The following is an 18,794-nucleotide window of genomic DNA, read 5'->3' as shown; positions in this document are numbered from 1 at the left end:
AATAAAAGCTACAAGAAATGGATTTTGACTCAAAATAAAGATCAGAACAATCCAAAAGTAGAATAGGTTCAAGTACCTATCACTTTAATGGTGGGTGTTTTTCATACTGGAAGAGGACCAAAATGAAAAAGCAATATATCCGGGACATGAGATAGTATGTCCGACAACTGATCACACCAAAATGATCTCAGAAGATTCTACCACTGTTTGGGCACAAGTATAGTCTGTATGAACATTTGAAATGGAGATGTCTCTAAATTTGCAAACCCACATTTCTTTTGAACTATTGCAACTCTGCTTTGTTTCTAGAGCACACAGCCTTTTTTTCATGGGGGGATGCCATGTTGGGTAGCCCTGTACCAGTGTTTCCCTTATCTCATGATTCTAAAATTCTTCAGAAATACCTGGAAGATATCCTTGTATCACTTCTTCTGATTTCATATGAGCACTTGTCTTGTGTGAAATTTTTCACAAAATCTTCTTTTAGGCAAACTTCCTTCCATTTGGCATTTGAACAATATGACCAGCCCATTGAAATTATGCTTTTTGAAGTTGAGTTTAAATACTTGGCAATTCAGATTGAGAAAAGATCTCAGTATCCTATACCTTATTTTACAAGAATCAGAATCTTTATAAGACAATTCAAATGAAGTGATTCAATTTTCTGTCATGGCACTGGAATACTATCCACGTTTCACAGGCAAACAACAATATTAGCACACTGGCTCTGTAAATATTCAGTTTGATAGGCAGGCTAATAATTCTTCTGACACTTTCCTTTAGAGCCTCCCAAATAGTGAGCTAGTTCTTGCAATGAGTACCTTAACCTCATTATCTATGTGTACATTCCTGGAAAATATGCTGCCAAGGTAAGTGAATTTATCTATATTCAACATTTCTCCATTTGCTGCAACTGATGTTTCTTCATATTGGTGGCACTGTGCTGGCTGGTGGAGAACTCTATTTTCTTGGTGTTAACTAACAGACCAAAATTAACACAAACAGCATATTTGTACTCTGCTGCTTCTCAGCCTCAGGAGCTGTATTGAGTGAACAGTCATCTGTAAACAAAAAGTCACAGACCAACTCACCTTCTATTCTGGTCTTGGTTTGTAGCCTTTTCAAGTCAAATAATTTGCCAATAAATTACTATCTATGTACTAGATGAACGTGATGTCATTTTTGTCCTTGTTGAAGACATCTGATAATATTGAGAAAAACATCATGTTACATAACATGGGAGGGAGAGCACAGTCCTGCTTCATTTCCATAACCCACAGGGTTCTATGTACTTCGTCCCACACCACAGTGTATACCCAACAGAAAATTTTCTATTATTCTCAATCTCTGAGGAAGCTTCCATCTCTAGCTCTGTTTTGGGGGGGGTGGCAGTATTTTTCTTCTTAGTTGAGGGTATGGTCAGTCTGAAGTTATCCTATTGTAGTCATGATAGTCTCTGCCTACTGAGAAAACTCTGCTTCCTCTATAGGCTACTATCTTAATGGATCTTAATCATATGAACATGGTCAGTGGAGTCAAATCCATAAGTATAGTCAAAATATTTATTCATATCCATAGAAGTAAACCATGTGAAATAATCAACAGCATAGGTTACACACATGCCCACTGCTCCTCTCTGATCCAAGCAAATCTTACTTAGGATATAAACATTCCCTCCCAGCCCCCTTTTGAGATTTCCTGAGCACATACAAACTTAGTTGTTATTCTTACCAGTAACTGTAAACATTATCCATATGCTTTTCCAATCATGGCCTCCTGGATGATAAAAGTAGGGGTTGTGGAATGCGGGAAGAGGAAAGGGCATCAGTACGGAGGTGGGAGCAGTGGGAGTAGAAATAGATTCAGATCAGTGATTCTTCCTCCAACTGTTTTTCTAGTAACCAATTGCTCAGCTTTGGCCATTTTTCCAGATTATTTTATTAACAATTTCAGCTAGAACTTCCTTCTACCTTCAGGAGGAAGGCCAGCTTTTATGGCCTAAATATGGGAATAGCTATTTTTCATCTCTTGGCCTCTTTCTCTGTCTTGGAAAAATTCCCACATATTATTTTCTTAAACTGTTAGCTCTTTTTAGTCATTTTTTTTTATTATGGTAGTGGTAATTTGAAATCAAAGTACCTGATCTGTTCACTCTTCTCTATCTGTGATGGTGCAGAAGAAAAAGTAACTTCCATTTTTTCAGTCTTATCTGACTCTTTGGGGTTCCATTTGAAGTTTTCTTAGCAAAGATACTGGAGAATTTTGCCATTTTCTTCTCCAATTCATTTTAGAGATGAGGAAAATGAGGCAAGCAGGAGTAAATGACTTGTATACAAGTTACATCTAGGAAATCTATCAGGGCCAGCTTTGAATTCAGGAAGATTAGTCTCCCTGACTCTAGACCTGGTACTCTATCCATTGTGTCACCTAGCTGCCCCATTCAGTTCAATAACTACCCATTATTATTGACCAGCTATTAAATTCTTGGACTTAAAACTTGACTTTAACAAAGTTTTTGTTTTACATCTGTCACTTATACTCCATCTAATTCCACATTCAAAACGTGTGTCAGCATTTTTCCACTTTTCTCATCCTGAATTCTAAAATTCCTCTTCAAATTTCTCTTGTGATCACAATTTCCAACATATCGTTTTATCACAAGTAAAATTTTTGACAAAAATAGATGACATTTCTTTTCTCCTTTCTAGTCACTATATCTGACCCTATTCTTTTCCTATGTTCACTTCCTTTTCTTATTTTTTCCTTCACTCCTATATTCCTTTGTTGTACTTTTTATTTATACCTATTTCTGTCTCTATCTGTTTCTCAAAAGCATTATATGAGTGACTGTTATTGTTATAATTGTAATCATGTTCTTTTTCTCCTTTGTCTACAGTGTTTTCTGTTGTCCAGCAATGCATGTGCATATCCTACTGGACTATTTCAAATATAACTCAACAGAAATGAAGACAACTTCATTTCTTTAAAGAGAGATAATAGTTCTAAAGGGGAAGATGGGCAGAATATATTGGTCAGTCATTCTACTATTGTCAAGAATTGTACTAATTGTTGAGAATATAAAGAAAGGCAAAAAGAGTCCCAGCTATAGAGGAGATCACAGACTAAAGGGAAGAGACAAGATGAAAACAGCTATATTAAAAAAAAAAGGACATAGACAGGCTAAAATGAGAAGTTTCAGGGGAAAATACTAAGAAGTGAGAAAGGCTTTTTGCAGAAGATGGGCATTTAACTTGCACTTGAAGGAAGCCAGGGAAGTGAAGATGATGACGAGGGAAGAGTTCCAGGCATGGAAAATAGCTGATGAAAACTGAGTTGGAAAATGGAGGATAATGGGAGAAAAATAGCAGGAGACCATTGTCAATGAATTTTAGATTATGTGGAGGAGAGGAGAGTGTAAGAAGACAGGAAAGGTGTTCATATTGGGAAATGAAGATCATTTAAAAATATTCTAGTAATTTAAAAAAATCTAATTCTTGCTATCAATCACAGGTTTATATGTTACTATCCTTACTTCTTTCTCATCAGTGTTATAGGTCACTATATATTTCCTTTTTAAAATAACTTGGTTCAATGATATTTCAATAACATTCAAAATCATTTATTAAAAATGTATCCACAGAAATAAGCAAAAGAAGATCATGCTAGACTGTGAGTTAACACTACTAAATATTACTACTCAGTTGTCTGATTAAATTAATCCAATTTTTCAACTGAACAAATCTCAATACTTTTAAGGTCTTAGAAAAGCCAATATTCCAGGCTATGATTATAGATATAATTCCAATATCTTCACCCCAACATTTTAAAAAATGCTATTGTATCACCAAAGGACTCTTTCACCTAAATCATTATTTGCCCTTCCATTTTCATGTTGCTACTGCACTCACCAAAAAGGAAAAGTCCCAGACTATTGAACCATACTTCTTCATACAGGTCAATTTACAACCAACTACTGTGCATATATCTCACTTTTCCCTTTCCTCCTCCTCTTTATTCTTCAAGCTATAATCAGACCAATCCTAAAACTGTTTCTGGAAAGGATGCTGTGGATTGAAGGCACTCTTATTCCAATAACTATTCTTATGATTTCCCTAAAACACCTTTCCCTAGCTACTAACTTCTTCATATATGTAAGGTCTTTGAGAACAAGATTTTTTTTTTCCTTTTGCAAAGGCTTTTTTTCACTTCATCATTCATTTATTAAAAGAAGCTTCCTGGTATACTAAATGGTATACTTAAGCTATTGCTTAGGAGATAGAAGGAGCTAGGTTCAAGTCCTGTCTCTGATATGTGTTATTCTGTGATCCAAGCAAATCACTCTCTCTCTAAAAATGCATACCTACATTGGTAGAGAGACTTTTTTTACCTCAGAATTCCTTATACCAATGAAATGACAGGATATCAAGGATTCTAAGATATAGGGATTCTAAGAGGCTGAAGGGAGGAGGAGAGCACTTTAGGAAAGGGGAAAAACCAGGAAAAAGTCATGAAGATGGGGGAGATTGAGTGTTAGACATAAGGAACAGCAACTAGACAGAGAGATAGAAGGAAGTGTGAAGATTGAAAAGATAAAAGGACTTTATGCTTTTTGTCATCAAACATAAACTTATTTTTCAAGTAAAAATTTCTAAGAGAATTCCAAAGATTTTATACATGTATGAACACAGAATTTGATATTTAGAAATTTACTTGTAAATCTAAGATCATAGGTGATATTACTCAGTTTCCTTTTCAGACTTAAAAGTCCCTTTGATATGCAAAAAAAGCTTGATTGTCTCTTTGTGGCATGGGAAATTAGATCTATCTCATGCCAAGCTTGCAGAAAAACTGGAATTCAGAGCAATCATTTCTTTTCTAGTTCCTGCTTTCCCATTTCACTGTATCCCCCAATCTAATATTTTGATCTAGTTGTCAGTATAATAAAGGAAACAAAAATTTTTGTAATGTGAAAAAAAAAACTTTTTAGTATCTGAGTTTAAAAATGGGCAAATAACCAGGATTTATAATGAAGACATTTTTATTTTGATATGAAATTTGGAAGAATGTGCATTTTAAAATAATCTTTTCTTCAATATCAACAAAGGGCTATCTTGAGAAAGAGGTTTTTTTTTTCTATTTTTATGGGCCATCATGCTTATCTTGTTCTGCTAAAAACAAAAGCAAAAAAAAATCATCTTATAATTTCTCATCTCAAGGCACGAATACCATCTCTTGGTACTTCATCTCTCTCTACAAAACTGTTAAGTTAAAGGGAATTACTGTTTTTTATAAACTAATATACCACTTTATAAATGATTCACTATGGAATTTCACTAATGAGTTAATTGAATACACTGAAAATATTTTAACTAACAAAAATTGATTTATATGTAACTTTTTAAAAACTCCATCTACTATATAAAGAAAGGTATACTTGTTCTAAGAGTTATCATTTGTCAATTTTCTAACTTTAAGGCTTAATAATAACATTGTTCTAGTCTTTTATGATTTGTAAAGTGCTTCACCTATATGGTTTCACTTGATCCTTACAGTTTTATGAAGATAAGCAGCTTTGGCATTATTGTCCCTGTTTAATAGATGGGGCAAGGAAAAGTTATGAATTGCACTATATAGCTAATTAATAAATGAAGCACGATTTGAAAAGTATCTTTAAAGGTATCTTTTAATTTCAAACCTAGCACTCTTTTAACTATAGCACAGTGTTCCTCCCATATGATGTAATAAACATGGTTAAGACCACTTTGAATTAGTGAAAAAAGTCTGAATTATGGAGGAACCGAAGTTATTTTTGTCCATCCATCTCCACAATAACTCAAACTAGATTTTTACAAAATATCCCTTACAGAATAATATCTGCATTAATGAAGAGAAGATGGTCAATTGTAATAAGCATATGTGTATTATTATGTGTATGCAAATAAAAATAATTAAGAGCTTTAAAATTTAAACATATTGCCTTGACTCTGATTTACATTATTGCTTTATTAACTTTACTCACTTTCCTTGTTTATGGTAAATTTCTGCTCAGTCCTGGTTAAATTAGCACTAATTCTTAATTAGTAGAACTTAGCACAGTAAAAAAAAATATTGTTTTGATGTAATATTTTTTTCATGAATTATAAAAAGTTGCAATAAAAATCGCAATCCTTTGTCATGGCATTTTCATTAAGTTTTGTAGAACGGCAACTAGAGCCAACTAAGAGAACTGTGATCCACACCTGACATTTAGGAAAATCTCTATGATGTAATATTAAGAGCATAGGCCAATGAAATAATTTGGTTATGGCAGAGTACTAATAAGTCCTAGGCAGCAAATTAGATCCCCCTGTTTGCCAGAAAGCTTTGCTCCATGGCCACAGACTGAACCCTTAAGTCCAACCAACCATCTGGAAGTAGCTGCTATTAGTTATAATAAGGTATAAGTAAAAGAATGTTCATTATTCTTTGCAAAGTAATCACTTCTCACTGAAAAAAATAAATAATTCCAAACAAAGACATTTTTAAAATAGCCACTAACTCCCCACAAAATAGTTAAAAACACAAATATCAAAGTGCATTATCAATGAATAATCACCCTAAAAATAGAGATCATGGTAATAAATGTCAAGTATCAGATCTATTCCTATAAAATACATTCTTCTTAACTCCCATAAATATCAAGGATCTGACATTCTTAAACCTGATCTCTGAGTAAATTCCCCAAATCCCTGACTTTCTTGCTCTTCTCCCAAACACTTGAAAATTTTGTCACTAAAAGAACAGTTATGACAGCTGATACTTGATTACATTTCTTGAGAGCATGATATAAGAACCCATTGTAGAATTCTTAGCTGCAAAGAAAAAAAGCAAAACAAAACAAGACAAAACAAACTTAACTTAGAGGAGGAAAAATGCCTCTGAAATTTCTACCATTTATAAAAAAATTAACGAGATCTACTCAAAACCAGCCAATAAGCACTTACAAGTTATTGTTCATCCTGCTACTTCCCATAAAAGAGGAAACCAAAGAGGTCTTTTCCTTGAAATAAACTACATTGTGATAATCATTAAAACCAACTGCAATTTAATGCTAATTGTCCCCAGGCAGAAATGAGGAAGAAGAGCATTCCAGATATGGAAGATGGAGAAAATTCTCAGAGCTAAGAGTCTGGAGGCTGATGTTATTGGATTGAAGAGTAAGACATAAGAAAATTATTAAGAGAGCTAGCTTATGAATGCCAAACAGAGGATTTTCCTGGAGTAAAGGTAGGGATATTAGTAAAACTAACCTGGATAATGAACTAGTAAAGGATATTGAAAAGCAGTCAGTCATATGGATAAGGGGAGAACTGGTAGAGAGCAATGTCACTTAAACCTAGAAAATATCAAGAATATTCAGCAGAGGGTAATTGACACTGTGACAAATTCCAGAAAGCTATGGATTAAGAAATAAATCATTAGATCTGGCAACTAAGAAATCATTGGTGACTTTGAGGAGATTCAATTGAATGGCAAAATTGCAAACTAGATTGCAGAGGACTTAAATGACAACGAAAGGAGAGAAAGTGGAGGTATTCGGGATAGATTAGATTCTCAAGGATTTTAGTCAAAAATAAAATAAAGTAACAATAAAACATGCACACACACACACGCACACACACACACACACACACACACACACAAAACAAAAAAAGTAGGGGAGGAGAGAGAAAGAAAATGGTAGAGAGACAGGATGATAGCAGGGGCAGTAAGATCAATTAAGATTGGGAGAGGGGGTTGTTTTGTTTTGTTTTGCTTTTTAAGAATGAGAGAAATGTGTGTGTGTGTGCGTTAGAATTAGAGAAAGAACTAGTAGATAGGAAGAAAGGAAAGTAGGATGATAGAAGGGGCAATTTGGAGAAAATTGAAAGAGGTGGGATCAAAAATGCTCTAAGGATTTACTTTGACAAGACAAGATCCATCTCTTCCTGAGAGACAAGAGTGAAAAAGGTTAATTGTTGGAATCCTTACTAACTGTTAACTAATTAGAGTTGATCTAATCTTACAAGAAGATGTTTTGGCCAGAACCTGAAACAAGGTACTAAGTAGAACTAATCAAGACAAGGCTTGTGTTCACACCTTTACTCATTGGAGTTCAATGAGTTCATACCTCCCTTGAAGCTCTTTGGGCCAGAGAGCACTATGGGAGAAAACCCATAATCCCTCTCTCTGGAAGGAGCATAAATAGGCCAATGGGCCAGTCGAAGAAGTTCTTAGGAGAGTGAAGAAGCTACAAGTCGAGATTTCACTGGAATGACATGAAGAGTAGTGCTGGCTCTGGAGGCTGAAGAAAGCAGAGGCAGAAAGCAAAGGACAAAGCGGCAAGAGCTCTTGGAACCAAGCAGAGAGATAGGCCTCTAAGCTAACCGGGCTATATTGGAGATCTGAGAAGACCACCACAGTTAATGGTAGGTGAAGATGTAAAAAGTGGAAAAAAAACTTATGGGAAAATAATTATAATTCATTAATCTCCAAATTGGTCTTTCATTGCAAAAAGCCCCAGAAGATGACATGATCTCAGAGAATCCAATAAAGTAATGTTGAGATAACCACAAATAAATCATTCATGCCTTCATTCTATTCACTAGCTTGATCATTCTTAAAATACTTATTAAACTCCTAATGCATACAAAACACCCAAGAAATACAGAGATAACTAAGCAGTACCTTGAATAGCTGCTTTAAAAGTACTCATTTAACAGAACACAATCAAGAGTTTATAATAGAGACTATGTCAAGTATATATGATAAAACTAGAATATAATAATTATAAAGGAGAAGTTTAACCATAATGCCATGGAATTTTAAAGGGAGAAAGAATCAGTTGAAGGTAGATGGATGGGGACAGCTTTCATAGTTGGGGCACCAACATAGAATTTCAACAGAGGGAAATAGGAGCAGCAGAGGACATTCCAGAGAAAAAAGTTGGGGAATGGATGACAAGAAATTGATACTTTCACTGAAACATACAACACAGAAACTGCAGTGACAAATAAGGCATCAAGGGTAAACAGGAATTTTTTTAAAAATATATGTATATGTGTATTTTGAGTGATGTTAGTGATCACAATCTATTTCCTGACACAAGCAGGTATGAGTTGTGATTTATGCCATTGGATGTAGTGTTCATAAAAGAGAGATCATCGATCCACTTAAATATTGAAATACATGTATTCAGCCATCAAGATATTGTGAAAAATAAAAGAGAAAGAAATGGACAAGATTGAGTCTGTTCTATCAAGATACATTATTTTAGGACTATTCATAATTATTAAATTTATGAAAGCATTGAAAATCAGTTTCTAAAATTCCAATAGTGTTAGAGGCAGGATAAATAGCAAGTAAATGAATAAAATAGGAAAAAAAATAAGCGGGGACCAGCCTGCCTTAGTTTGTTTGTTTGTTTGTTTTTAATTGTGCTGTTTGAAACAAACATTCCTATCTCAAAAAGTTTGTATTGTGATTAGTCAGGCATTGATTGAATATGGGAATCTACACTTGGATTTCTAAAAAAGTTTATTGACTGGCAAGTACTTAGAAAGTAGATGTGACCCCTAAGTATGCAGTTCTCATAGAACTCATAGTTCTCATGTTCAGTGGTGGGGTTTTTTATATGATAAGATATAAACTCCTTATTTTAGTAAACTAACTACTTATTAATTATGAAGTTTCATACATCTTAGCACCATAGGATTATAGGTTCATAGCTTTAGAATTTAGGAAAAGTCCTTGGTAATCATTGAGTTCAATTTCATAATTTTATGAATGAGGAAACTGAGGCAGATAGAGATTAAGTGACTTGTTCACACTCACAGAGCTAATAGTGAATCCAGTTTTATTACAAATAATAAAGTTGGTTAATTGAGTACTCTGTACCTAAATTACAAGAAAATAAAAATAACTACTAGGCATTTATGTGGTATTTTAATGTTTGCAAAGTACTTTATATGTTTTGTGATCTTCATAACCATCATTTCTGCTTTACAGATGAAGAAACTGAGACTGAAAGTAATCAATTAAGTGACTTGTTCAATCTGAGGCAGGATTTGAATTCAGGTTTTCCTCATTCCAAGTCTAGAATTGTAATCATTGGGTTATCTAATATTTGGAAAATATTTCAATACTTAAATAAATCATCTTGGAGTATTTCCCTTCAGGGATGCATTTTGTAATTTCCATACCTTACCAATATATATAACTTTAGTATATATCCTTCCATAAATTGGTCACATATTACCCCATATGCTAAGGGCCTTCTGCCAGTATTCTTGATGTCAGGAGTATACTATATATCTAATTAGATCTTTAATGATTCATTTTAAATCCCTTTATAACAGTCATTTCTATGTTTCTTTTTTTTTTTTTTCAAATGACACATATGGTCATTGTAACCAAAGAGTCATGTACTTTTATTTTTCTATTCTTTTATATCATAATTTGTAGTACCCAGCAGATTAAAACTACGAAATATCCCTTTTTCCATATTAAATAAGTTTTTCCATCTTTAATGCACTATCTTAACTCATGAATATAGGAAAAATTCATCCTGTATTTTAATTCTTTTTTGTATTTTGATCTTTGTATCTCATGTGGCTTAAATACTTTTAATTGTTTTATGATGGATGGCTACCAATAACACAAGTATAGGTATATAAACCATATAGAATGCAAAAATCAAAATGCCAAAAGGAATTAAAATGTGTACAAGTCAAACATTTTAACACTATTAAAGATATTAAAGATATCTGTCCCAGGTGATTCTGTTCATTGAATATCTTGAAACTAAAAGGCAAAACATTCTAGATGTTTTCACTATTCAAGGCAACAATAGTCTTAGAGAATTTATTATTAACAGTGATTCTTTTTTTCCTAGGAGGCAATCAGGGTTAAATGGCTTTCCCAGAGTTCCATAGCTAATATGTATATGAATCAGAATTTGAACTCAGATCCTCTTGACTCCAGGCTGGTGCTCCAGCCCCTGTGCCATCTAAGTGCTTCACCTCATTCTCACTGGCAAAAAAAGGAGTGAATAGATTTGGTCTCAGCACTAACACACTAGCTAGATGTGTGACCTTAAATTATTTAACATTTTGGACTTATCTGAAAAATGAAAAGAATGGATGGCATAAGTCATCTCTCAGATGCCTTCCAAAGCCTTTGAGTCTATAAGTCAATTATTAGATCTACAACTTTTTAAATGGCACAGCACTGAAATTTCTACAAGTTCTATAATTACCACCTTCAACATATTTCCCTTTTATGCCTTTCCTCTATGTCCATGTCACTGCAATATTGTGAACAGTATATAAGGGCCAACCTTCGGTGTATTCCTTTCTTGATGGGTAGGATGTCTTTAAACAGAGAGGGAACACGTTAGAAAAAAAGATATGGGAAATGGGAAACTCCCCATTCCTTTGAAATTGCTAGAGTTCAGAATCTCAAAGAGGTAAGTCGGTGTATAAATTTGGAAAGAATTCTTAAATGCTTAGAAATCTTCTATTTTCTCTCCTTTTTGCTATTGTTCAGGAAGATGATTCTACAAGCACACTTCTGGGCAGAGTTTATTTCCCTTGGTTTTTCATATGCTTGTAATGAATGAAAAGGAAACTCACTGATAATTGGTGTCTACATTCATGAGTGATGGGGAAGGAAACAAAGCAACAACAACAAAAAAAAGCTGGACTCACATCAAGGCAAATATTTGAATTTGGTTTTTTGATTGTTGTTACCCGTCCCATTTCACAACTATTTGATATGATAGAAATCAAGTGTCTTCCATGGCTTTAGCTATGTTATCAGTGACTATGCCCTACCATCTCTAGACCAAGGCCTCATCCATATTGAGGAATGCATAGCCATGTGCCCCAAGCATGAATCTGTGCCCAGAAGAAACATACACATCATCTGTAGGGATTCTTAAATAGCTTACTTCCTTCACACAAAGGGGGTGAATCATAATAAACATATAGAGGGATGTATAACCAAATCCACAGCTAAGTAACTCATAAAACTCATAACTGTTTATAAACTGCTACATGAATATTCACCCTAATGATTGTACAGTAATCAGCTCATAGTATACACAACAGAACAATAGAAATCTGGGGCTTACAGATTGCAGAAATGAATAAATCATTATTTTTTAAAGATGCAACTAAAGATGACACATTTTTTCTTTTATGTTCTCAAGTGGGATAAATATAAGAGGAAGCAATTATGAGAAAAAGCAACAATTTAGACTTGGGCGTCTGTTCCTACAGATTTATATAAAAAAGAGTAGTCTTCCCATTACTTCATCACTCAGTTTAGATTAGAGTTCTTGTGTTGGCCTCTGAATGAATCAAAAACAAAACACAGGCTTACTTTGCTTTCCAGTTTTCTGAAACAGTATGGCTTATAAAAGAGTTATTTATATTAGCCTCATTCCTAGCCTAAAGCTTTGAACATTTTGTGGCAGTATTTAAGTTTAATTTCTAAAATATGGGATAAAATGATACATTCTGGATAAGGTAATAGGTGATTGTGATGTCATATTTACATGTTATCTACAACTATGTCATTAAGGACCAACTAGAGAGAGAATCCAAAGAAACCAGAATGAGAATTATCAAAGAAGGAAAATCTACTACCAGTAAGGCTAAGTGTTGCGTACCACTGATGAAAAAACTTTGTACTATTTAATGTCATCCATTTGATTTATTGCTCAGTTTTTTACTTCTTAAAAAAAGTCTTAAGTTGGGCATCATCTTCAATACAGGGCAGCCTGCTTTATTTGAAATAACATAGAAAAATGATGCTGATAATTTGAAATGAAATAGAATATTCTCTTAACTTCAGGAATAAATATTTCACTACATATGTGTTGTTGTCCTACTCTGGACCTAAGATGGCTGTTTACAAGATGAAGTTGCTTGGTGATCAAAAGTATGTCTCCTAGATCACAGAATGATCTGTGTATCAGGCCTGATCTCTTCATAATGTTCTTGGATGATCAAATTTGATTAAAGAATACATTTTTAATGACCTACTGTTATATATATCATCAGTAAATATTTATTAATACTGTGCTTTTGCAACCAGTTAAGATTTAGACTTTCTTAAGAGATCTATTCTAAAGCCTACTATATATCATGCATGAAAAATAAGTCTTTTACTGTAAGACTACCAGATAATCCTTACTTCAATTAAGTCTATGTTGTATGTCTAGTCTGTGCAACCTCCCAGTTGCTATCAGTCTCTCTTTCTTTCATTAGAATCAAGTAGTTAATTAGCCCCAGCCTGTCCTCTCCCCTTCTCTCTTTTCCTTTAACCAGCAGTAATGATGTCTAATTACCAGCAGCAGTGGATTACTGCACGGTCAGAAGCAAATCTCTCTGGCTGACAGCAAAACTGAGCAACAACCCCAACACTTTCAGTAGCTTAAAATCATTCTTGGAATTGCACTTGGAAGGAATCTCTCCCATCCCTACTTCCCCTTAAAAAACAAAACAAAACAAACAGTATGCCTTTGAAGTCAAAATGGTGATTTTTTTTTTTTTATTGAGTAAGTGTACTCCTATTGAAAATTAGCAAAGTGTATTTCAGAGGGAAATAATTTTCATATATGGGGAAACAAATGGTATTAGAAACTTGCTTTGGGGGTTTTAAGGAAAAACTCTTTGCTACATAGGTAGTCTGTTTTTTTATAAGCAGAAGGGACTTACATTTCTGGAACAACAGCAACATAAAAATTTCATAAGCTACCACAGAGCATTAGGGTTGTTCATGAATTATAAACCTTTAACATTTTGATACAGTCTTGAATGGGAGGCAGAGCTTTCAAGCTTTAGATGAAAACCATTGTTTTTTCGCCACCTGAAAATTAGATGGCTTTTTCTCTAAAACTTTCAAATGTGTTTTGCTTTTAGGAAAAAACTTACCCAAAGTTTTAAAATAATCTCTGTAATAATCTTTAACTAATAACTCAAACTCATGTGTCTTTAGTAAGGTGTTTCTGAGGAAGTGATGTTTGGCACTCATTTTCATCTTACAAATCCACGTGATTTTGATGGTAAGTTTCATATTATGTATAAATATTTTCCAGTGACAGATTCAAATCATAATCAGCTCACTAAGCTTACACATATTGAAAGCAACCTGACAGGTTGACAACAGAATGAAATAAGTTTTCCATAGAAGGAAGGCAGAAAAAGTTTTTGTCACCACAAATTCTCATCCTAGTCAAAAGATTTTTTTAGGTCTTTACTATTTTTTTAAATGGATTATTCTTTTGTTTTTATTTAGTCTTATAATGTCCAAATGAGAATTAAGTCCTTTTACTTATAGATTATGATTTCTGTTAAAATCTAATTTTAAAAACAGATTTCCCAACTCTTAAAATTATAATTTCATAAAGTGAGAAAACTTCATCTTACTATTTCTACAATATATGCAGATCATTTGAATATTCATTTTGAATATTCAGATCACCCCCACAAATTATGTTTATATTAAATAGTGGGGGGAGGGGGAAGGATTCAATTTAACAATTGTCTTGAGTAAAGCCAAAGAGTAAAAGGAAAGATCTGATTCATAGATACACCAAATAAAACAGCACAGTTTCTATTCTTAGTTTTTGTCATTTACTTCCGTTTCTCATTTTCCTATTGCCCAGATACCTATAAAAAAAGATCCACCAAAAAACCATTCTTATTTGAATCGCAGAAATTGTTTTCAAATGTAAAACAGTCTTCTCACTGATACCTTGAAAAAAAGTACACTCAAATATTTTCTCACTGGTACCTTGAAAAAACTACATTCAAATATTTTCATTTTCCTCTATCATGGTGAGAGTAGAGTAGCTCCCAAGAAGTCTCCTATTTTGCATACTCTAGGGATATTGTAAACAATGACTGCCAATAGTAAATAAGAATGCTTAAACCAAAAAGTCAAGATAAAAATGAAAAGATGGATGTGTTACCTTCTGTCATCCCCCAAATCAAGAGGCTACCTACCGTGGCATGATGTAGAAAGAGAAGCATTATTAATTTGATATATGCAAACCTACTTGTGGCCCATAGTTCCCATCTTCTTAAATAGGAAATTCTGGTGCTCCTGCTGCTACCCAACATTATAGCTCTTCTGCTATGAGAAAGAAACAAATCTAGCTTTCCAGGCTTAGATCTCGCAAAGCTGGCAATGCTAGTGGTTTCCAGCGACTGTGCTTAAAGCAAGCTTCATAGCTGTGAGAGACTTGAGCAATCCCAGAAAGAGTAAGCAATAAATACTGCATTTGACCGCGCTCAGAGCCCGTCTCTCTCTTTGTTGATCATCGTCTAACTGCTTCTTTATTTGCAGAGGGGGAGCGAACCCACCCGCATATCTAAAATCTAACCAGTCATCGCAATAATCCAGGCGTGCGTGCCTGCCGGCTGCCCCGCGTCTCCCAGGCTGCGGTCTAACAATAAAACCTGATATCCTGGGGAAACCCCCAAATCAACGACCAGCGCCACACTCGGGCTTTGTGCCAATAAGGAGACACTGTACACTATCGATTAGAATCGTACATTATCAAACCGGGCAGTGGCGGCGGTGGGATGAGGATGTGGCCTTTATGTGGCGGGCAGGACACACGCCAGACGGGCAGCTGAAGAGACGGGACAATAGCCCACCCCCAAAGCCGTCTCCTGCCCGGAGAGAAGCTGCCGAGGAGGGTGCGGGGAAGGGGAAGGGAGGGGACTCGAAGTGCATTAGGGCTGAGCAATAAAAGACCACAAAGACTTAACTATGGGGAGAAACGTGCCTGGCAAATGCGATATGGGGATGACTAAGGGGCGGGCAGGTGGAGGGGGGGAGGGAGAGAAACGAGCCAACTGTGGCTTCCCCCTTCCCCTCCAGGCTGCCTCGGTGGGTCGCTCGGCGGACAAACACGAGAGGAAGGCAGGGACTTCACTAACCGTGGTTTTGACCGGCACGAAGAGCACTTGCTTGCCACCTCCACCATTGACCTCATCCGAGTGGCCGAGCTGGAAACCTTTCGATTTGACCCAGAATTTAAATTTGGCATTATCCGTGGAGCTCGACTCGGAGCCATTCAAGAGCTGGACGATCCGGTCGTATTTTTTACGGGTCACCGTCTTGGTCTTTCCGGAGTCTCCATAAGTCCGGAGGCACCAGTCCTGAAACTGACGGTACATGTCCCGGTCGCTCTCCATTATCCCCTCAGAGATAGCCAGATACCACCCTCCACGCCACGCCACGCCACGCCACCGAAATGGGCCGCCTGGATTTTCCAAATGTACTTTGCACCTGTTCACCTAGTGCTCATGAAAAATGCATCCACTACCACAATGTGGAACAAGAGGAGGTCCCGCTTGCAATCAGATCCTGGCTTTAGGGAGCTGGGATGGGGGAGGGAGAAGAGGGTCCGGGTCAGGGAAGGGGGGTGGGGAGCAATCAGTGCCGAGATCTACCAAGTCTCTTGTTCATTTTTAATTGCACCGGCTCACAGAAGAGGGGATGACGGGGGTCTCTGAAGCTTTTCTTATCCTTCTACGTGATCAGTCTCTTTAATGTTGTTCAGCCAGGACCATCCCAATGTCTCCAACAGCTTCTAGCCCAGAGGGGTTTGGTTTAAAATAACTAAAATCCGATATCCAGGTTTACCAAAATACAAAATGTTTACTTGTATTCAGGCCTAGGATAACATCCCTACTCCAGGTCGTATCCCGGATACTGCAGGTTTAAAAAAAAAAGAAAAGAAAAGCCTTCCCTCCTCAAATCTCCAAGAGCTTTCCCCTCTTCTGATTGTCCTGGAGGACAGATCCTCTCCCAAAGCAGCCTCTATCCTGGTTGCAAACACTGGAGGGCAAAGTGGTCGCTAGTGCTCACCCCCTTCCTAGGTCCTGCTGCTTCTCTCTGCACTCTCTGCTTTTGGGCGTTAAGGTGCTAAGAGCAGTGAAAGTTCTTACCTGTCATCTTATAAACCTATAAGAATTTGTTTCACAGTAACAGAATTCTTTCTTTAAAAAATACCATGAAATTTAAGCTCCTCACATCCATGTAGGCTGAATTGCAGCTCCACACCTATGTCCTACTAGTTACCCTCAGAACATAAGCTATTCATACACTGATATTCATATAGAGTTTGTACATGATCAACTATTGGACGGAAGAGAGATTTCAATTTCATTTGGATGTTGGTAAATGAAAGAAGGCGGCTGTCGGTGTGTCTGCCAGTTTAATAATGGTGCACACATGTAGGACTCCTCTGTTTTTTTTTTTGTTTTTTTTTCTCCAGTCTCCGCTACACTGGTCACAAAACACTGAAGTGAGTTTATGGTATAAAAGCCTAGAAAACCTTTGTTTAAAATAAAATCTTGATTTTTTTTTTCTCCCTTTGCTTGGCCAATAGTTTCAAATTCATACATTCAGTTTCTGGTTTCCTTTCCCCCCCTGCCACGTAATGAACACCCCCTCCTCTGATGAAAGTAGCCAAATTGTTAGTTCCGCCGGACGATTTTCCCAGGCAAATGTAGTGTGCGGCTCCTCCATTCAATATTTCATTCCATTTATTAAAGAGGTAGAAATAGGGGAGTTCCCATCTTCCTCGTGCTGTAGCTGCAATCCTTTCCTTTTTATTAGACTGTTAAGGCATGAACTCTTCCAGTTCAGCTGCTTTCCTAAGTAGACTGTCAGGTAAGTGTACAAATACCTAGTCCAATTCAAGTCCCGTATTTCCCCTGTCTTCTGTATCCAGAGCGAAAGCAAGAAGTGAGAACGAAGAATCTTTGCACCCACCGCACAGCAGTTTAGTCCCAGCACTTGCAAAATGGTCAGTGCCTCCCTCTCCTATAAAGTGTGTGTGTGTGTGAGAGAGAGAGAGAGAGAGAGAGAGAGAGAGAGGAGAGAGAGAGAGAGAGAGAGAGAGAGAGAGAGAGAGAGAGAGAGAGAGAGAGAGAGAGAGAGAGAGAGGAAAAAGTGTGTATGAATCTATGAGGTCTCGCGCAGCGGCTGGAGCAGGGACTGACAGCCCAGGCTGAGCTCGAACAGCTCCACACACTAAACCTCTCGCCTCTACACGCTCCCCCCCAACCCCCCCACCCCCCGCCCCAACTCCCTTTTTTCCTCCCGCCCCCCTCCCCAGCCCTTTCCAAGCTCCCTGATTGGCCAGCGGGACAAAAGTTTCTGTGGAGACGGCTGGGCGCTGACGTCACGGGCAGAATTGTCCCATTTAGGGATCCCGGGGGCAGTGCGCATGCTGCAGGCTGCAGGTTAGAGACAGGGAGGAGGCAACAGAAGTGGTAGCAGCGGGCCAGGCAGCAGCCAGGTGGCAGAAAGGAGCTCGCAGCATCCAGGTGGGGGGATGACTCCAGCAGGGTTTCCATGGAGATTCCTCTGGGTCTAGCCTAAAAACAGCAGATCAGCTGACACCATTAGCTCAGGACCTAATTACTGCTTATTGGAGCAACAAATGAAGGAAAGGGACAGCTGCAAGGGGAAGAGAGTTTTTGTCCCTCACCCCCTTCCCCCCTCTTCCCTCTTCACATCTCTCTTAGAGTCCCGGGTGAATTCTCACATTAACTTGCAGGATTCCTGCAACAACAGCTTCCTTGCGCCCCAGGCCACCCTGACTGTTTTTATTTTTCACCTTTTTGTGTGAGAAAACATTTTATTCTAAAATAAATAAATTGTTCTGAGTTGTGGCTCTTACTGTACAGAAGATTAGAAATGCGTTTGAAATATTCTCTGCCCTCCATTAGCACATCTGGAAGACT

The 18,794-nt window shown here is 36.7% G+C and overlaps 1 protein-coding gene across 4 annotated transcripts in view; it reads right to left on the bottom strand.

Moving 5' to 3' along the window:
• The window catches only part of NOL4 (nucleolar protein 4), a 494,820-nt gene extending 476,950 nt beyond the window's left edge, over window positions 1-17,870 (bottom strand). For 3 of the 4 annotated variants that reach the window (XM_051970265.1, XM_051970266.1, XM_051970268.1), the window contains exon 1: window positions 15,975-17,870. In XM_051970265.1, coding sequence (XP_051826225.1) covers window positions 15,975-16,232 — 258 coding nt within the window. In that variant the 5' untranslated portion in view covers window positions 16,233-17,870. Of the gene's footprint in view, window positions 1-15,085; window positions 15,445-15,974 lie in introns of those variants that run through there. The other variant, XM_051970267.1, reaches the window with a different exon arrangement.
• Between the last annotated feature and the right edge of the window lie 924 nt (window positions 17,871-18,794).

This window comes from Antechinus flavipes, chromosome 1 (assembly GCF_016432865.1).
Source record: "Antechinus flavipes isolate AdamAnt ecotype Samford, QLD, Australia chromosome 1, AdamAnt_v2, whole genome shotgun sequence".
Lineage (NCBI taxonomy): Eukaryota > Metazoa > Chordata > Mammalia > Dasyuromorphia > Dasyuridae > Antechinus > Antechinus flavipes.
This window is presented reverse-complemented; position numbering and strand designations above follow the sequence as displayed.